At 41.5% G+C, this 18,947-nt stretch overlaps 1 protein-coding gene across 1 annotated transcript in view; it reads right to left on the bottom strand.

Moving 5' to 3' along the window:
- Window positions 1-18,947, bottom strand: part of LOC110966291 (G protein-coupled receptor kinase 4-like) — a 54,163-nt gene extending 35,216 nt beyond the window's left edge. Inside the window, 2 exon segments of the mRNA XM_051945075.1 lie at window positions 1,806-1,901; window positions 18,559-18,947. Coding sequence (XP_051801035.1) covers window positions 1,806-1,901; window positions 18,559-18,610 — 148 coding nt within the window. The 5' untranslated portion in view covers window positions 18,611-18,947.

Genomic DNA, 18,947 nt, shown 5'->3' on the forward strand with positions numbered 1-18,947 from the left:
CAAAGACACTGCTATCAATCCGCTATACTGTATCCTTCTCTACACGCTGAACGGGCATGCATTTGCCATTCCACGTCTGTGTGTTTAGGCACACAAGAAGGATTATTTTGATCTTGCGCTGGGTGCGATAGGGAAATTACACAATGGCATCTATGTAATAGTGACGTAGGTGAACCTCAACAGCTGGTGCGTGCACACACATTCGGACACACGCAAGCGCGCACGTAGGCACGTAAAGCCCATTTTTAGAAAGTTATAATCCAAACAGTCATAAATACGCAAGACTTGACAAATAAGACGCTCGTTGGCATTTGAGGCGGCACCCATGTGCTGTTTACAAGCAGCTGATCCGTCACTGCTGGCGACAGGTAGATTTAAGTTTATGATAATCAGATCCGATGATTAGTGGAGCAAAAACAACTCGAAGCCACAATCAACGCTGAGTAAGAGAAAATACCACAGGGAGTATGTGGACCTACATCTCCCCTGTCCTTAAAAGATATTCACTCCTGTTTTAAAAGGGAAAAAAAGAAAGAAAAAGAAGCTTCTGTCTCTGGTTTTTTCACTCGCTCTCTCTACATAACTCTCCCATTCTGCCACTCTTATGTTCCTCTGAAGTGGCTGAAAGAGGGAATGAAAGGAGAGATAGAGATAGTGGGAGGGGGAGGCATGGAGACAGAAAAAGAGGGGAGGGTATGTGTGTATGTGGGGGAGGGTAGTGCTGCAATCTCTTGCAGAGATAGCTGTGACGCACTATTACACACACACACACACACACACACACACACACACACACACACACACACACACACACTTGTGCTGTGGCATTCAGGGAACCGTGGTGGGTGGGGGTGAGGAGGGGGTGAGGAGATAATGTAGCCTGAGAGGAGAGGCTTGTCTGGGCCACAGAGAGAGAGAGAATCATGCCAGAGCTTTCAAGCTATACCTGCATGTTGAGAATAAGATAGAAGCATGTTTTGATTTGATGTTTGAACAGACAAATGAGAAACGTTGCAAGTGGGCATCGACTTATTATTGGGGGCAATATCCAGGATTTTTACGATTGTCAATATGCTTGTTTTCCTAAGTGATAACCGCTAAAATAAATGAAATGCAGTAGTTTGTCTCTCTCTCTCTGTCAGACCCACCCACAGCACTCCCTCATTGGTTACATTTCACAAGAAACAGCCATTTAACATTGAAAGCTACCGTTTACAGACAGGGACAGAAGAGCGCATTTGCAAAGTGAAGCCGCTTTTCAGGCAAGATGAAGTTTTAAGTGAGAGACGCAAAACTGAAAAAGATCCACAGCTATCAGTACAAATCACAGCATTAGCCACCTTTACAGTAATCAATCTCCGAGTAAAGAGAGGCCAGCATCCTGTCATGACGTGATAATCTGATGCTCTAAAAAGCCCCTGATTTATAAAGGACTGATGGCTTAATATGTATTGATTCCTAATATTGATTATGTGTCTTTCTTAGTTACCAGTAATGGGTATCTGTATCCACCCTGTAAAGAGCATACTGGTTGATCAGTAGTTAAAAGAGATTAAGAAATAACTGTGCAAACGGATTCCCTGTCTCACACACACACACACACACACACACACACACACACACAGTTTCCGGTCTGTTGCTTGTAACTGCGGGTGGAGACGGGTAGAAACAGGAAGGAAGTCCAATCTGAACTTCCTCACACAGTCGGACCCACCCCAACGACACAGCATGGCAAATTATCTTTCTGCTTCACACCCACAATCACACACACGCACACACACACACACACAGTCCACGTTTCTTACCAATAATGCGGCGTAGCTCCTCACACTGGCTGATGTGTGGGAGTTTCAGCATCTCCTTCCATTTCTTGCTGCGGCCGTTCCTCTTCCCTCCTCCACCTGAGAGACACGAGCACAGACTCCTATCAGCCCATCAATCAAGTCACCGTTTCAACATCCATCGCAATCTGAGTCTCTAACAGCTTCCACTCTGTGGCATTTTCAACGCGAGAATAATAAGAGTGTGTGTGTGCGTGTGTGCGTGTGTGTTGGAGCATGTTGACCTTGCTGTCACCGGAGGCATGGACAGCTGGTCCGTCTCAGCAGTCGCCTCTATGCATCATGACAGGGCATGTGGTGAAGAATGCCGACGGCCTCAAAGATCTCATGACGCGCACACACAGTGGAGCTCAAACTATAACATGTTATCGTCTACACAAACACACACCGTGATCATCCAATGAAAACACCACAAAAATCCTCTATTTTTGTAGATTATTATCTTACCAGTTAACCTGAATCCAAAATTTGCTGAATGGAGTTGATAGGCATAATATACAACGCATGACTAGATGTTGTGTTTAGATGTTAGGTGTCAGTTAAAAAAAATTTAAAAAAAAAATCACAAAACATTTTTACATGGGAGAGGTGGAAAGTCTGGTGTGTCAATAAAAGGTAAGTGCAACAGGCTCAGCAAATAAGAGTGACGCAAAGAAATCACGTGACTTAAAGGTCACTTAGATTTCCACTGTTACCAGAATTACCAACCAGCTAGATCATTTCCATTGTCCAGTGTGCTCTTTATCACATTAATACAGTCATGGTTTGCTGTCCTGCATTTGAGTTATCTGTATTAATTAGTCATCACATTATGGCCTTTTTTCTGCACTGGCAACAGCAGCACCTCACTGAAGAATTGGAGTCCCCTGCTGTTAATCTCAATGAAACAACTCCTAATGTTCGCTGTGGCCGTAGCAGATGGAAACACACAAAAATTAGAATTATATTTGGTCATTATATCTGTTTTTTCTGAAGTTCTGTTAAAACGTACGACACACTTAAACGGAAACCCAGCAAATGCCGACATGATGCTCTTCCTATCTGACATCTTAAAATAATTCCCTCATCTTATTCTAGGTCAAAACTACTAAATACAAAAATAACCAGAGAAAAATGTCAATAACACGTATAATAAGAACCTGTCAGCATGCCTGAAACTGTACAATATCAAAATATCTTAATGATGAAAGTTATTCTATCCAAAGATATGCAGTCTAGCTTTGGCTATAACATATGATGCATATTCATGTTCATGAAGCTAAATTTGAAGCACAACAGAAAAATTTCTATCAGTACAAAAAAGCGCTGAGATTCCAAGGCCTAAAAAATGAGCACTAATAATTTGGGGGTTTGTGTTGTACCCTTAAAAACAGGGTGACTTAAACCTTCAACGAACTTACGGCTTGATAAAACTAACTCCAGCTCGAGCGAACGGCGCAGACTGACAGTTTGACGACATCATGGAGGGAAATCCTCCGCCCCAAAGTTCATGAGACACCAGCTGGTCCGGCAGCGACATGCGACAGCTTCAACACAAACACACACGGGGGTCAAACACCTGCAAAATAACGCCTTAGCAACACGCACAGGCTAACTGGATGAGCAGCATGCACGCTCATGTCGCCTTGTCTTCCGCAGTAAATTGCTTTTCCCTTCTGATTGTGCGTTCATGCTGAAACCAAGCACCAACAGCCAAAACAAAGGACACATTTTTGACCGTGTCACTACATGAACAGCTAGAAATGAGCGACACGAATGTGTTGATGTAGTTTCTAAGATCCCACTGGTCTCATGTTGCTGAGGAGAGGTATGCTGAAAAACCTGTTGTGGGACTGCGGGGCATACACACACACAAACACAAAACAGATGTAGACATGTGAGCACACACACAAAGATGAACTCTTGTTTCAGAAAAAGACACAAACGCGCTAAAGGAGGAGGGTGGGAAAGCCTCCCATGTGTGTGAAGATGGCCAGTTGCATCTGGCTGAAGAAATCTGTGGAAACACTCAAGCCAAAAACACAGGATGATTAAGGGATATGGTAAAAACCTGCTCTGCAAAAAGAAACAAACTGACTGAGATTAACTTCTTTCATGTCAGCGGCGTATACTACAAGAAGGAAATTTTGGCATGCAGTGCTGATAAAGGCTGGAAGTGGCAACATTTTATAAATATGCCACACAAATGACCCAAACTTGAGGTCATATAGGAGCAAAGACAAGGCAAGACACAGCAGAATTGAGGAAAACAAAAATCTAGACAGATACCAGAAAGAAAGGGGAGATTTTAATGGTGAGCTATGGAGGAGCGTGTGTGCGCAAGTGTCTGTCAGAGCCGGCTGGGCCACCCCACCCTGTTTAATGTCACTCTGACGTCAAAGCCATGTGTGCAGGCCCTTAATGCAGACAGGATGGAGCGAGTATTTATTTAACTTTGGTTCTCCCCTCTGAGAGAACAGGGCCCTCCATAAACACCGACTTCAGAGCAGCTTCGCTCATTCATGGTCAAGCTGCAGCCAGCAGCTGAGATCATCACGCAAGATCTTGGGACGGGCCGGCGCATGTGCGGCAGGATTCAAAAGTTGGAACGTGCCAAGAGAAGACGGATGTGAAAACAGAGAGACATAGCACTCAACTACGAGGATGCGCATTCCTTTCCTTCAAAAAAAAAAAAACACAGATGGCAGCGGCGTCTTCGTGGATGCACACAAGTAAGATGATCAGCATGTCACCAGCGTCTCTGGTTTGAGTTAAACTGGGTAGAATTGCCTCAGATCTCCGTTTCCCCTCATGTTTCCTGTCACTCGCTACTGTCAGCCATCCAACAAATGCAAAATGCCACAAAAAAGGACATAAAAAAACCTGCTTTGGCCACAGATGAATAGATGCCCCAGTGTAGCACTTTGTGTAGCCACATCTTGCCTGATAAAAGCCAACGGTCTGTCTTTCCTTAAAGGGGACATTGATGGAGAATTCATCTCTTTTATAATGCAACAAAGTTTTAAAACATGACAAGACAACCACTTTCCATCACGTTTATCTCTTTACAACAGACTTGAAGAGTATTTCGGAGATCGCTCCATTTTCAAGTCTGACTGGTTTGACGCACTTGAAATACCCAAGAGCAGAATATTTCTTGAAGCTCTCGTTTGTATGTCTCCGACTGTCTGCAGAGAGTTATGACTCCATTAATGACTGTAAATTTGCTTGGTCTCTTCTGTCTCTGCTTTGTCTCCAGCCCTCTGATCAGTGGCAGTTTTGCTCGTAGTGCACATGCGGGCCGTATGCAGTACAAACACCATCCCAAATATGCTCTCCTCGCTTTGCTCGCTCTTTTATCTCAAGTGGGAGAAGGAACCAGACTCTCGGGTCACACAGTGGCCTGGAGCGGTATCATCTCAGAACAAATCCCCCACACACACCACATCCTGCAGCTTTCTCAAAGTCTAATTTATGCTTTATTAATGCCAGTTTAAATGGAGTTCACGACTTATTTCACAACCAAAAAAAGCTGAAGTGGAAAAATAAAGTGGGCTGTAGAGGAGAACCCCTAGTGGGTGTGTTTACATGGACTTCCTGGTTACGATTTTTGTTTTTTTTTTGCATGTAAACATATCTTGAGTTCAGAAACCTGGATAAATCTTTGATAAACCAAATTATACTCCCTGGAATACTCTTAAAGAAGCTGGAAAACTCATGAATGCATACACCCAATACTGGCTTCTGACTGCAGTCGACTACCTGCACAGGAACTGTTTCAGTCGTATCTAATCTGGTGGTCATACCGTTGTTTCCTCTGGTCTCGTGAATGTTTAACTATTCCACACAGCCGATAAAAGGTTTCGCTAAACTTTTTTCCCCACTTTGGGTTGCTAAACTCGTTCATGAAAACACAATCCTACCCGTCTTGATCCACCGCTGCTTTCTTCTGTGCAGTCAGACTGATTTAAAGTCAAGCTAACAGTCACAGAAAAGTCAGTTAGATCTTCAGTTTGTGTTGGAAACAACGCAGGATGCAAACAGCATGCAGGAGCCTGGATACTAGTATTTATCACAAAGATATGAATAACCAGAATTCTCTGCTCTATGTAAACATCATATCCCAAACATGATCAAAACCAGGATAAGCCTCATAACCAGGATACCGCTGCGCATGTAAACACAATCAATCATGGATTTCCCTAAACAAGATTTAAAGTACTTTCAGACTTTAGAATTGAGGCCTGGAAATAGTTGAGACTAAACCTGGACAATCAACCAAACAAATATCTAAGCCAGTAGTAGTTAATCAAAGTACGTCAATATCAGTACACGTATCTGTAGATAATTTCTAAAAAATAAAAAAAAAATACCAGCAGAGAAAAGCCAAGATATGTTTGAGGTTACTAAGAAACAGTCTCAATGTGTATTTAAAACTACAAAATCTTCCTGAAAAAAGACATCCCAGCACAGATTACAATATTCAGGGGTACAGTGCGATACATTATGCACACCTTGGAGTGAAAAATTAATCAGTGGCAGAATGTAACTAGTACATTTACTCAAGTACTATACTGAAGTGCAAATTCAAGGTCCTTGTATTTGTAGTTTTTTCCATTTTAGTGCAACTTCACGGCATCTCAAAGACCAACATTGCACTTTTTACCTCAGTACATTTGTCTGACAGTTTTAGTCACTTTTCTTTTTCATAACCATCCCATCCAGTAAACACCATCCACAGCAGGGAATGAAACATGCACCCTAATATAGCAGCAATATTACATTTAAAAAAACATCATATTTATTAGTACAACACTGACAGCAGCTATTTTACTGCAGAAACCATGTGTATATACTAAGACATAACTAGGAGTTTGTATGCAGGATTTTTATTTGTACTGTTTTTACAGTGTGGTATAAATACTTTCACTGAAGTAAAGGATCTGAATTTTTTTCCACCACTGGACAAAATAAAAATTATACTGGACTGCATGTCTTTTTGGAATTTTTTAACTTTTAAATATCAACATCAGTATCTCTATTACAGTTATTTTTTAGTAACAAATTATATTTAAATGTTCTACAATTTTCTAACATTCTGTGATTTATTAATAGATGAGCGTAGAAAATACAATTGAATATTTGCTAATTGAAATAATTGGTAGACAAAATACTATTTATGTTAATGAAATTACAAAATTTTCTATATTTTCTGAGAAAGCAAAGTGTTAGTGTTAATATAAAAAAATGCTTATTTGTATCCATATTCAGGGGAAAAAAATGTCTGTGAAATTGGCGAAAAAAAATAGCAAAAATAAATTATATTAAATGTAATCCAACATCTAACATCTAATCCAATGAAAAAATAACAATTTTAGAGTGAAAACAAAATATTCTATATTGAAAAAATTAAGAAAAGGAGGTGATATGTGAATGTACAAAACGCCTATTTGCACTTCTAACAAAAGAAATGAATTGTCGTTCTGTGACATTTAAAGATGCAGTGCTAGTAAAACACTCGGGAGGTGAAAACAGCATCACCGGCCACTTCTGCTGCGATTCCCAGCTTCTTCAGATGTTACCGTGAACACTAAGCAGCGCGGCGTTGCGTCTCTTCACAACTCGGCTTTATTTGAACGGCCATATGGGAGAAGCCGCTCGTCCATCTGATGAACACATGTCACACGCTGACACCCGGAATAACCGCCACGAGGCCAAAAAACCCAGCTCGTCTGTGACAGCAACAGACCACGGAGAGCAGCCAGTATTTTCATTTTTACGCTTCGGGCATGTTAGGCTGCACTCAGAGTGACTTCTAAGGAAGGTTTGATTCTCTGGCAGAAGACGCTGCTTGGAGGTCACAGATCGGGGTCAGTGTGCAGCTTTAACATTCCTCTAATAGTGTAACTCTACTACAGTTACCCACAAACAACAATTTTCTGACATTTCCCAACACTGATAGCAATGTTTCCCTTTCTTTTTAAAAAAAAAAAGCTTTTAATTAAACGTGCTCCTGAAATTTCTGTTTTATATTTTATTGGTATTTTATCTGATTGTTTTGTTTTTATCCATTTACATCTTCAGTGTCACACTTTGAGAAAAGTGCATTACTAATAAACTGCATTATTACTGTTATTATCAGGATATTTCTGGCCGAGGTAATCATACCCTGAATATTTGGTGCCAGCTCACGTCTTTTCTGATTTGACTTCCGCCCTGCAGAGAGGTGAACGTTCGGCTGCGGTACTCTCCCAAAAACTTAAATGGTAGGAAATGCGTGAGGGTCACACGTAGTTTAGGCCCATTGTAATACGAGCATGCACACGCACATCGGCACAATGGAGCCTGGCCATGATAAATGAATAGCCTGTTGCTTTTCCCAGTGTACAGCGTGTGATTGGCTGGCGCGGCCCCTGATAAGGAAAACATTAGCTGCGAGTATCTGTGTTGCCTATTCAAAGCCGAGGCCCGGTGTTTGCGTAAGGTAATCCGTCTGTATACTCGCACTGAAAGACACACATCAGCTGAGAGAGAGGAAACATGTGAATATCAGGCAGTTCTGCTCCCTCTCTAATCCTCACATCTCTCACATGCTCCGACTCTGCCCTCCCCGTATAAACAGTTTTCTTCTCTTGTTATGCCTTCATTAATTCTTCATAGCCAGACTTTCCTCCCTCTCTCTCTCCATATGGTGCTGGGTCACGTGCAAAACTGCGAACAAGATTACAACATCAGAGTAAATTCCAGGACGTGACAGCAACTCACACGAGCTCGGATGTACAGTTTTTCACATGAGCACAGACACACATAAGCATGCGCTCTGCGGTGTTTTGCAAGACCTTTCCTTCCTCTGCTCCCTGCTCTCATCTCTCCGTGTTCGGGATATTCCATCAAAAAACGTTGCTTGAAAGCTGACCCCTGTTTTCGCCGTGTCTCGGGGACGTCGGGGCGGTGAGATGAACGTGGTGAGACTAAACGTGAGCAAGACACCGACCAACTGGCTGCATGTGTGCAAGATGACAGAGCGAAAGGTTAATCATCTGTAGGTTATCTCTCAGATGAAGAGGGGCCTTAACCGGTTAATTTCAGGGCCGAGCTGAAAGGAACACACAGGAGCAGCCTCTCCGGTACTGAGCCCTTGAGCGCGGAACACACAGCACATAATACACCTTGAAGATTATCTTTGATAAGACAACACTGCGAGGCCCGTTTGAAGGCAGGACCGTCGTTGAATTTGCCACGGGCAGATGCCAAAATCTTGACTCTAGGACTGTTTTCAAAAAGGCAAGCTGATAAAAACGTGAACGACCTTTCACATTCAATGCGTAGTAACTCTTATAAAAATTTAATGCATATACAGTGTTAAACAGCAGGTTGGCAGCTGGATTGTTATTGTAGAACATCCTTATGATGTTCACGACGTGCCCCAATAAGTGCCTCTTCATGCTTACTCAGCTTAACCCCTGAAAACTCATCTGTGTGTCAAGTTTTACCCATGAATATCATTTGTTTCTGCCTTAAAATAACTAAGATACATCTGTCTGCATTTCTAAATCTGATGATTTTTAAATTGTATTTAGAAGGGCTGAAAACATTCACCTATTTTTGACATGTATAAACTACAACAAAATCCTCTTGGATTAGCTGGAAAATGCAATACACAATAATGCAGCAGTGACATGAATCTAAAAACATCACATATAATAGTAAAACAGCGAATGTTTCCAAAAAGGCAAAACAATAAAGAATGACCTCTCACATTCAATACACTTTCTTATAAACTTGGACATATATACACATTGTTAAATAGCAGATGGTCAGCTGGGTTTTCATAGAAAGAACAAAGATTTTACTACAAATAAAGGCAACTGAACATCTTTATGATGTGCTTCAAGAAGAGATTCTTCATGCTTGCTCAGCTTAACCCCTAGAAATTCATTTCTGTCAAATTTGGACATTTTTACCATTAAAATAATCCTTTCCTGCCTTACAATGTTTTAGATATACTGCTACACCTTTATAGAAATCCATTCCATTAATAACCATGTGTGTATCTTCAAATCTGGTGATTTAAACTTTTTCCTGCAAACTCAGGTGTTTTTTAATGTGTTAAGAAAATCATCCTGCATCTTTACATGCATAATTTCCAACAAATCCCTCTGGGATTAGCTGGAAAATAGATTGCCACAAAGCTATGAGTAAATTACCTAACCTTTTAGAGATTTGGTGCTACAAACCTATAATGACGCTCAACCTTGAACGTCTACAGTAGTAAAATGCAACATAGACAATACCTCAGCAGGAATATCGTGTATGTTGCATTTTACTGCTGTAGAGGCACTACAAACAATAACAGCAGTAATATGAATCCAAAAACAGCATACACTACCAATCAAGTTTGGACACACCGTCTCATTTAATGGTTTTTCTTTATTTTCATGACTATTACATTGTAGATTCTCACTGAAGGCATCAAAACAATGAATGAACACACATGGAATGATGAAGTAAACACAGAAGTGTGAAAAAAGTCAAAGCATGTTTTATATTTTAGATTCTTCAAAATAGCCACTCTTTGCTTTGATTACTGCTTTGCACACTCCTGGCATTCTCTCAGTGAGCTTCATGAGGTAGTCACCTGAAATGGTTTTCACTTCACAGGTCTGCCTTGTCAACATTAATTTGTGGAATTTCTTGCCTTCTTAATGGAGTTAGGAACATCAGTTGTGTTGTGCAGAAGTCAGGTTGATACACAGTTGACAGCCCTATTTGACAACTGTTAGAATACATATTATGGCAAGAACTAATCAGCTAAGCAAAGAGAAACAGCATTCCATCATTATTTTAAGAACTGAAGGTCAGTCAGTCCGGAAAATTACAAAAACTTTGAATATATCCCCAAGTGCAGTCCCAAAAACAATCAGGCACTACGATGGAACTGGCTCACATGAGGACCACCCCAGGAAAGGAAGACCAAGAGTCACTTCTGCTGTTGAGGATAAGTTCATCGGAGTCACCAGCCTCAGAAATCACAAGTTAACAGCACCTCAGATTAGAGCCCTGATAAATGCCACACAGTGTTCTAGTAGCAGACACATCTCTACATCAACTGTTCAGAGGAGACTGACCAATCAGGCCTTTATGGTCAAATAGCTGCTAAGAAACCACTACTAAGGAAAAGCAACAAGCAGAAGAGATTTGTTTGGGCCAAGAAACACAAGGAATGGACATTAGACCAGTGGAACTCTGTGTTTTGGTCTGATGAGTCTAAATTTGAGATCTTTGGTTCCACCCACCGCGTCTTTGTGTGATGCAGAAAAGATGAACGGATGGTCTCTACATGCATGTGAAGCATGGAGGAGGAGGTGTGATGGTGCTTTGCTGGTGACACTGTTGGGGATTTATTCAATATTGAAGGCACACTGAACCAGCATGACAAGCACAGCATCCTGCAGTGACATCCCATCTCATCCAGTTTGCATTTAGTTGGACCATCATTTATTTTCAACAGGACAAAGACCCCAAACACACCTCCAGGCTGTGTAAGGGCTATTTGACCAAGAAGGAGAGTGATGGAGTGCTGTATCAGATGACCTGGCCTCCACAGTCATCTGACTTAAACCCAATCCAGATGGTTTGGGATGACATGGACCACAGAGTGAAAGCAAAAGGGCCAACAAGTGCTCAGCATCTCAGGGAACTCCTTCAGGACAGCTGGAAAACCATTTCACGTGACTACCTCATGAAGCTCATGGAGAGAAGGCCAAGAGTGTGCAAAGCAGTAATCAAAGGGTGACTATTTTGAAGAATCTAAAATATAAAACATGTTTTGACTTATTTCACACTTTTTTGTTTCCTACATAATTCCATATGTGTTCACTTACAGTTTTGACGCCTTCAGTGAAAATCTAGAATGTAGATAGTCATAGAAATTAAGACAAACCATTAAATGAGACGTTGTGTCCAAACTTTTGACTGGTAGAGCATATGAAATTGAAACACTGAATGTTCTCAAAAAGGTAAACTGATAAAACACGAAGGACCTTTGACATTCAACACACTTGCTTATAAATATATATACACGGCTAAATAGCAGGTTGGCATCTGGATTCTCATTAGAAGAATATCCATTTAATGTTAAATAAGGCAGCTGGTACAACATCCTTGATATGTTCAAGACACGCTTCAAAAAAAAAGCCTCTTCATGCTTATTCAGCTTGCCAAGAAATTCGTGCTAATGACCATCCCAGTAGCTTCCCAGTTAAGCGTCGCTGCAAATGCCATGCAGAAAAGCCGAGTGCGCAACACACTGCGTCCTGCTCTCCACACAGCCCATTTGTGGGTGTAATAACTGTAAAATAAGTCCCACATCAAGGGACAGTCACAAAGCAATGTGTTTTACAAGCCTCAGCTGGAGGAAACACCCCAGAGTGATGACAACAAGTGTTAAGCCCAGCTATGACCACAAAACTAATAAAGCCACGCTGGCTAACGTCACAGAAAAACCCTCACAAGTGCTCTGAAAGGACCTGCTAGCCTACAATTTAGAAGGGTGTTGGAGAGGGAGCACATAGAGGTTAGCAACACCAGCAGCAGAGGTGGATCCATGTCCTGTATTGTTCTTTTACAGAAAAAAAGTAAATAAAATATCAAAACTTCTGTGGAAAAGGAATGTGAGCTCTGCACGGTCCCATTCCTACCATCTTATAGAAGACAGAAGGAAAACTGCAGATAAAGATCTACAGATTTCATTTGAGCAAAATCCCTCTTCTGTTCAGTCACTCTTCACATTTGAATATTAAAGCATGCAACTGTAAAGCCTGGTGAACATATGTTCATGTCCCAAGTGAAAACAAGTGCATATTAAAGAGTAGCAACACTCCACTGCATGACTTGATCCTATTTCTTCCTGCTCTTTGAACAGTTTGATTGCTTTTCAGCAGCAACATACACACGTGGACAAAATTGTTGGTACCCCTCAGTTAAAGAAGGAAAAACCCACAATTCTCACTGAAATCACTTGAAACTCACAAAAGTAACAATAAATAAAAATTTATTGAAAATTAAATAATCAAAAACAGCCATTACTTTTGAATTGTTGATTAACATAATTATTTAAAAAAAACAAACTAATGAAACAGGCCTGGACAAAAATGATGGTACCTCTATAAAAGATTGAAAACTATTTGACCAGAGTGACATGATTAACTCAGGTGTGTCATTTAATTGACATCACAGGTGTTTCCAAACTCATAATCAGTCAGTCTGCCTATTTAAAGGGAGACAAGTAGTCACCCTGCTGTTTGGTGAAAAGGTGTGTACCACACTGAACATGGACAACAGAAAGCGAAGGAGAGAATTGTCCCAGGACATCCGAAAAAAAATTATAGACAAACATCTTAAAGGTAAAGGCTATAAGACCATCTCTAAACAGCTTGAAGTTCCTGTGACAACAGTGGCTCATATTATTCAGAAGTTCAAGACCCACGGGACAGTAGCCAACCTCCCTGGACGTGGCCGCAAGAGGAAAATTGATGACAAATTGAAGAGACGGATCGTTGGAATTGTATCCAAAGAGCCCAGAGCAACCTCCAAAGAAATTAAAGGTGAACTCCAAGGCCAAGGTACATCAGTGTCAGATCGCACCATTCGTTGCTGTTTGAGCCAAAGTGGACTTCATGGGAGACGACCAAGGAGGACACCACTGCTGAAAAAAACTCATAAAAAAGCGAGACTGGAATTTGCAAAAATGCATGTTGACAAGCCACAAAGCTTCTGGGAGAATGTCCTTTGGACAGATGAGACCAAACTGGAGCTTTTTGGTAAGGCACATCAACTCTATGTTCATAGACTCAAAAACCAAGCATACGAAGAAAAGAACCCTGTCCCTACGGTGAAACATGGAGGAGGCTCAGTAATGTTTTGGGGCTGCTTTGCTGCATCTGGCACAGGGTGTCTTGAAAGTGTGCAAGGTACGATGAAATCTGAAGACTATCAAGGCATTCTGGAGAGAAATGTGCTGCCTAGTGTCAGAAAGCTTGGTCTCAGTCGCAGGTCATGGGTCTTCCAACAGGACAACGATCCAAAACACACAGCCAAAAACAGCCAAGAATGGCTGAGAGAAAAGCGTTGGACTATTCTAAAGTGGCCTTCTATGAGCCCAGATCTGAATCCCATTGAACATATGTGGAAGGAGCTGAAACATGCCATTTGGAGAAGACACCCATCAAACCTGAGACAACTGGAGCTGTTTGCTCATGAGGAGTGGGCCAAAATACCTGTTGACAGCTGCAGAACGCTCATTGACAAATACAGAAATCGTTTAATTGCAGTGATTGCCTCAAAAGGTTGTGCAACAAAATATTAAGTTATGGGTACCATCATTTTTGTCCAGCCCTATTTCATTAGTTTGTTTTTTTAAATAATTATGTTAATCAACAATTCAAAAGTGATGGCTGATTTTGATTATTTAATTTTCAATAAATTTTTATTTATTGTTACTTTTGTGAGTTTCAAGTGATTTCAGTGAGAATTGTGGGTTTTTCCTTCTTTAACTGAGGGGTACCAACAATTTTGTCCACGTGTGTATTTCTCTAATAAAGCTTGAATCAAAAAGTCCTTCTCTGGTTGTCAATTTAACCCCTAAAAATTCCTCTCTGCGAGTACGTTTTTTCCATAAAAATAATCCCTTCTTGCCTTCAAAGATACATACACCTCTACATTCTGCTATTTGCTGCAGTTCGAGCACACCAGCTAACTAACCCACAGCTGCAAAACTACTCGCAACACAGTGAAGACAAGTGATTTAGTCATACGTGTTCCAATCAGAAACTGATTCAGAAGAAGAACAATGATACAAAACATTCCGCTCTGCAAGCTGAAGGATTAGTTCCTTAGATTTATTACATATGAAACCATGCAAGTTTGACATTCTCGAGACTGTCAACGGTACACCGCAGTTTCAATGTGGAAATGCTCAGCCGAAGCATTGATTATCGTCTTCGAGCATATAAAAACACTACATGGGCACACTAAGAGGATAAAAACCTAGACTTTCACCTAAAGAGGTCTTTAAACGCTAAGAACAAAGTCTGTAACAGCTGTACAATGACAGTTTACCAGGTTATGCCACTTAATGCTTGGCCACTTCTACCAACTTTAAATTAAAATGTTCCCTCTTTTGTGGTAGTGCTGTAAAAATGAAGAGTGTAGAATTGTAATTGCCAAATGTACAACACTGATTGTACTTCATTTTAATTGCTGACACTGTTTTTTGAAGCACAAAGAACATGTGCAGCTAAACAGATTTTGGTAACAGCATCTCAGATCTGCAATTTACAAAACAGAGGCAACATCTAGGTTACTGGCTCTTAATATGGCATTCTGAGAAATGTGGTCAATTATGATTATGGTTATTTTGTCAATTTTATTAACTTACCTCAAAAAGAACTAAGTTCCAAATCAACTTGTGAAACATTTGAGTTTCAATTACACACAATATTAAGTTGATGCAACATTACAACGTCAACCCAACTCATCAAAATAATGTTTGCAACTTAAAAGGTTAATCTAAATCAGCAAATTAGATTTTCTATCATACAACCGTGCACTTACTAAGTGACGGGAAATGGTTACTTTCATTAATTCTTAGAATGCAGATCCCAAAAACTACAAGACCCATGATCCTCTGCTTTGCTTGACTTCTTGAGTCAAAGGAAAGTCGCGTGCCACATTGTTAACGCTTGTATAAATTTTTAATTGATTCTGACATGATCACATAATGCAAAGACTTTGTTTTTAGAAGATGAAACCCAATGGTAGTTCTAGAAATATACAGTTAAAAATATATGTACTGGCTATGAGTATAATTGCAAAGAGGTGCATTTTTCTTGGAGCCTTTTGCAGATTTTGCAGTTTTTAACCATGTAAAGCAACATTTGAGATCAGGGATGGCACCTGTTACTGTTTCAGGTCTAATCCAAAATTTCCAGCTTGCTCCATTATTTCCTAATTTAGATGCAACTGTATTATTTGGGTAAAAGCAACAAATCCATTTAAAATTTATTTCTAATTCTATATAAAACACAGATTTTCTTTGTGCAATTGGGTTGATAAAGAGCTCTGACAAATATATGTAACGGTGGGGGGGCAAGATATTTTACCGCTGAAGAGTAAACATAATTTTTCTGAACACACTTCACGCCGCCATCTGCTCCGCTATGAACAGGTGCTCTGCCAAGTCAGGTGCTGCAAAGTCTTCTTGTAAACAGTGGAGTCTGCAGGACAAACTACGATAACAGCGTTTCTAAATGATCTCGAGTGCTTTTAACTAAATGTTGTGCAAATTTTCCACAAATATCAACCAATATACACAAAAAATACCTGCAAATGTGTTTTTAGTGCGACACAATCAGTGATGAGATACTCCTGGTGTTACACTGACTGAGACTACACGGAAACATACTGCCATGGTGAAAATAACTCTTGGATGCTTGGCCCGAGCGGTTAAATGCACAAAATTGTTTGCCTCATCTCCTCCAGAAGTTATCCTCTGACTTCTCACAAACACCATTTCCAAACTTTTTGTGCTTTTGCAACACGTTCCTGTGACCTCAGAGCGCTGTCGTCTCACGCAGCCGTCACCTTCTGCCGTTTGAGCAACATGAAGGCAAAGGAAAACACTTGAACAATACTGCATATGAGGAACTTTTCTGTTTCTACATTTTATACAAAAACGCATGTACAAAGTTCCCAGAGGTGGAGGCGGGGAGAAGTGTCATCTCTAACCACTTCCTTTGACATGTGTCATTTCAAATGTGGCAGACTGGGCACACCCCGTCATAATACTTCTCACTGTGACCACCCAGTTTCACATGCACACAGGTGTGTGAAAGATGTCTGAAAAGAAGTCAGACTCAACAGTTTTCTCAACCTGTAAAACTGTGAACAACACCTCTGTTGTGTGCACAACTTAAAACTAACAGTTTCCCCTCAACAGTAAGGCTCAGGGAGCTGCAGGGATTTTGCCCAAGGACACATCAGCAGGGGGAGGCTGTTGCACAGGCTAAACTCACCGTGCAGCATCTTCGTGCAAGGAAGGAAGATGCTGACATGTGAAACCAAAGAAGCTGTTTTCTTTTAAGTCAATCGATGGTGAGTGTAAAAGCTTTCACCTCCGGAAGGATGATTTAAATCTAACTAGTCTTGTGTGTACCTTAACTGGATAAAATGGGAGTCATTAGCTGTCTAAATCCTGCCAATTATTACCACAGCGGATGGATGGCACACTGAAGAGAAATATGACTACATAGAACATTTTTCTCCAACTGAATCCATAGTGCAAAGCTGTAAGGAGCAATTATTTGGTGTTGTAGACTCCATAAACTGATGCAGTCAATTGTCTGTCAAAGGATTAACCAGTTAATCAATGCTCATCTCCTCTGGGACAAATAAAGTGATCCTGAATCTGAAATCTTTCAGCAATACTGTAAGTAAGCACATCATTGTGAGCTTTGTTCACTCTCTATGTGCTTCATACACCCACATTTCTCCAGATGAGAGCCTCTGGTGATAATTTAAAAAATAATAATTGTAATACAGGTATATATACAGGTATGGGCCTGTAGATTCACCTCCATTTAGCGGCAAGGGAAGAATGGACAGCCTGATGCCTCAGAAGGAGCAACCGCTGGCTGCTATGAAATGGATTCACCGCTGCTGTGAATAATCCATTTCACAGCAGTGTTAGTCTCCAACTGAGACGCATTCTGAATATATGTAAACCATAAGCAGGGGCGAACAGGCCTTCTGCGTGTGTCACGACCCCCGGAGCAAAAAAAAAAAAAAAAGGATCAACTTGCACCCAGAGAAGCGTCTGCTGCTGTTCCAGGAGGAAGAAAGAGAAAGAAAGTGGAAATCGTTGAGCAGTAATTACACCTTTTTTCCCCCTCCTCCCCTCCTCTGGCTGCTGATACAGTGTTGCACACCCACCCTGCGCCCACTCACTGGCTGCAAAAGCAACCTCTCTTCTCTGCCATCTCCTGGAAAACAGATGCTCGCCTCTTTTCCACCTCCAGGTGAGGAGCTGCTGCTGCTGCTGCTGCTGCTGCTGCGGGGGGATCACCGGCCTGGGCAGCTCAGTGGCCTTCCTCCTCCTGCATCCAAACACTATCCAACATCCAAACAGCACTGCAGCTGCCACACTCCTGCGTCAAAATCACCTCACTTCTTTACCTTCCCAATTAGGCTTTAAAAACAAATGTACGATGGCAGGTAGAGCCCCACTGCGCAGCTTCATTTTTTTCTCTCTCCAACACCGTCAATACCATTAAATATCGGCTATGTCATCGTAAATCGGAAACACACACACACACAGAGAAAAAACCCACTGGTGTGAAAGAATGCAAATGCAACGCTGCCATCTAAGCAAGGCGATGCTGCAAACACTCCCTGCGTTGTTTCCCCACCATCTCCAGCCTCCCCGGGCCTTGCGTTAACCTGCCGCTACCCTCCTCCTCCTCCTCCTCCTCCTTCCACGGTTTAAATGCGTGCGTCGGCGGTGTCCAAACAGCTGATTTCTACGGAATATGTTTGCCCGGAGACAAAGCACTGCGCAGGGGAGATGGGAGGAAAAATCCCAAGGAGGCTCAGGAAAGGATCAGGCTCTGTCCGTGGCCGTGTTGGTGATTTAAAAAAAAAAAAAACGCACAATTTAATGTCATCTTTACGCGCAACTTACCTTCCCTCGCCTTCAGGAGAACCGTGTTGGCCACGATATTTTCAATCTCCATTGTCAGAATGTGAATCCAAGGCAGTCGCGATACATTTCACTGAGCGGAAAACGACGGTTTTTCTGTTCAGACGTGCCGACGACGGTGCTGCTGCTGCTGCTGCTGCTGCGGGCGCACAGGGCGGACGCGGCTGTGGCGCATAGTAGGACTGTGTTTTTTAGTAGTGGTCGTCGTTCCTCTCCATTGCAAGATGTTTCTTCACCAAAAAAAAAACCCCTACCTACAGAGCTACGAAGGGGCTTGTTAGCATTCACAGCCTCCCTCCCTTCCCTCTCTTGCCTGCTTTCCTTCCTGCTTCAACTCCCTCCTCCTCCTCCTCCTCTTCCTCGCCCCTCCT

This window comes from Acanthochromis polyacanthus, chromosome 3 (genome assembly GCF_021347895.1).
Source record: "Acanthochromis polyacanthus isolate Apoly-LR-REF ecotype Palm Island chromosome 3, KAUST_Apoly_ChrSc, whole genome shotgun sequence".
NCBI classification, from domain to species: Eukaryota; Metazoa; Chordata; class Actinopteri; family Pomacentridae; genus Acanthochromis; species Acanthochromis polyacanthus.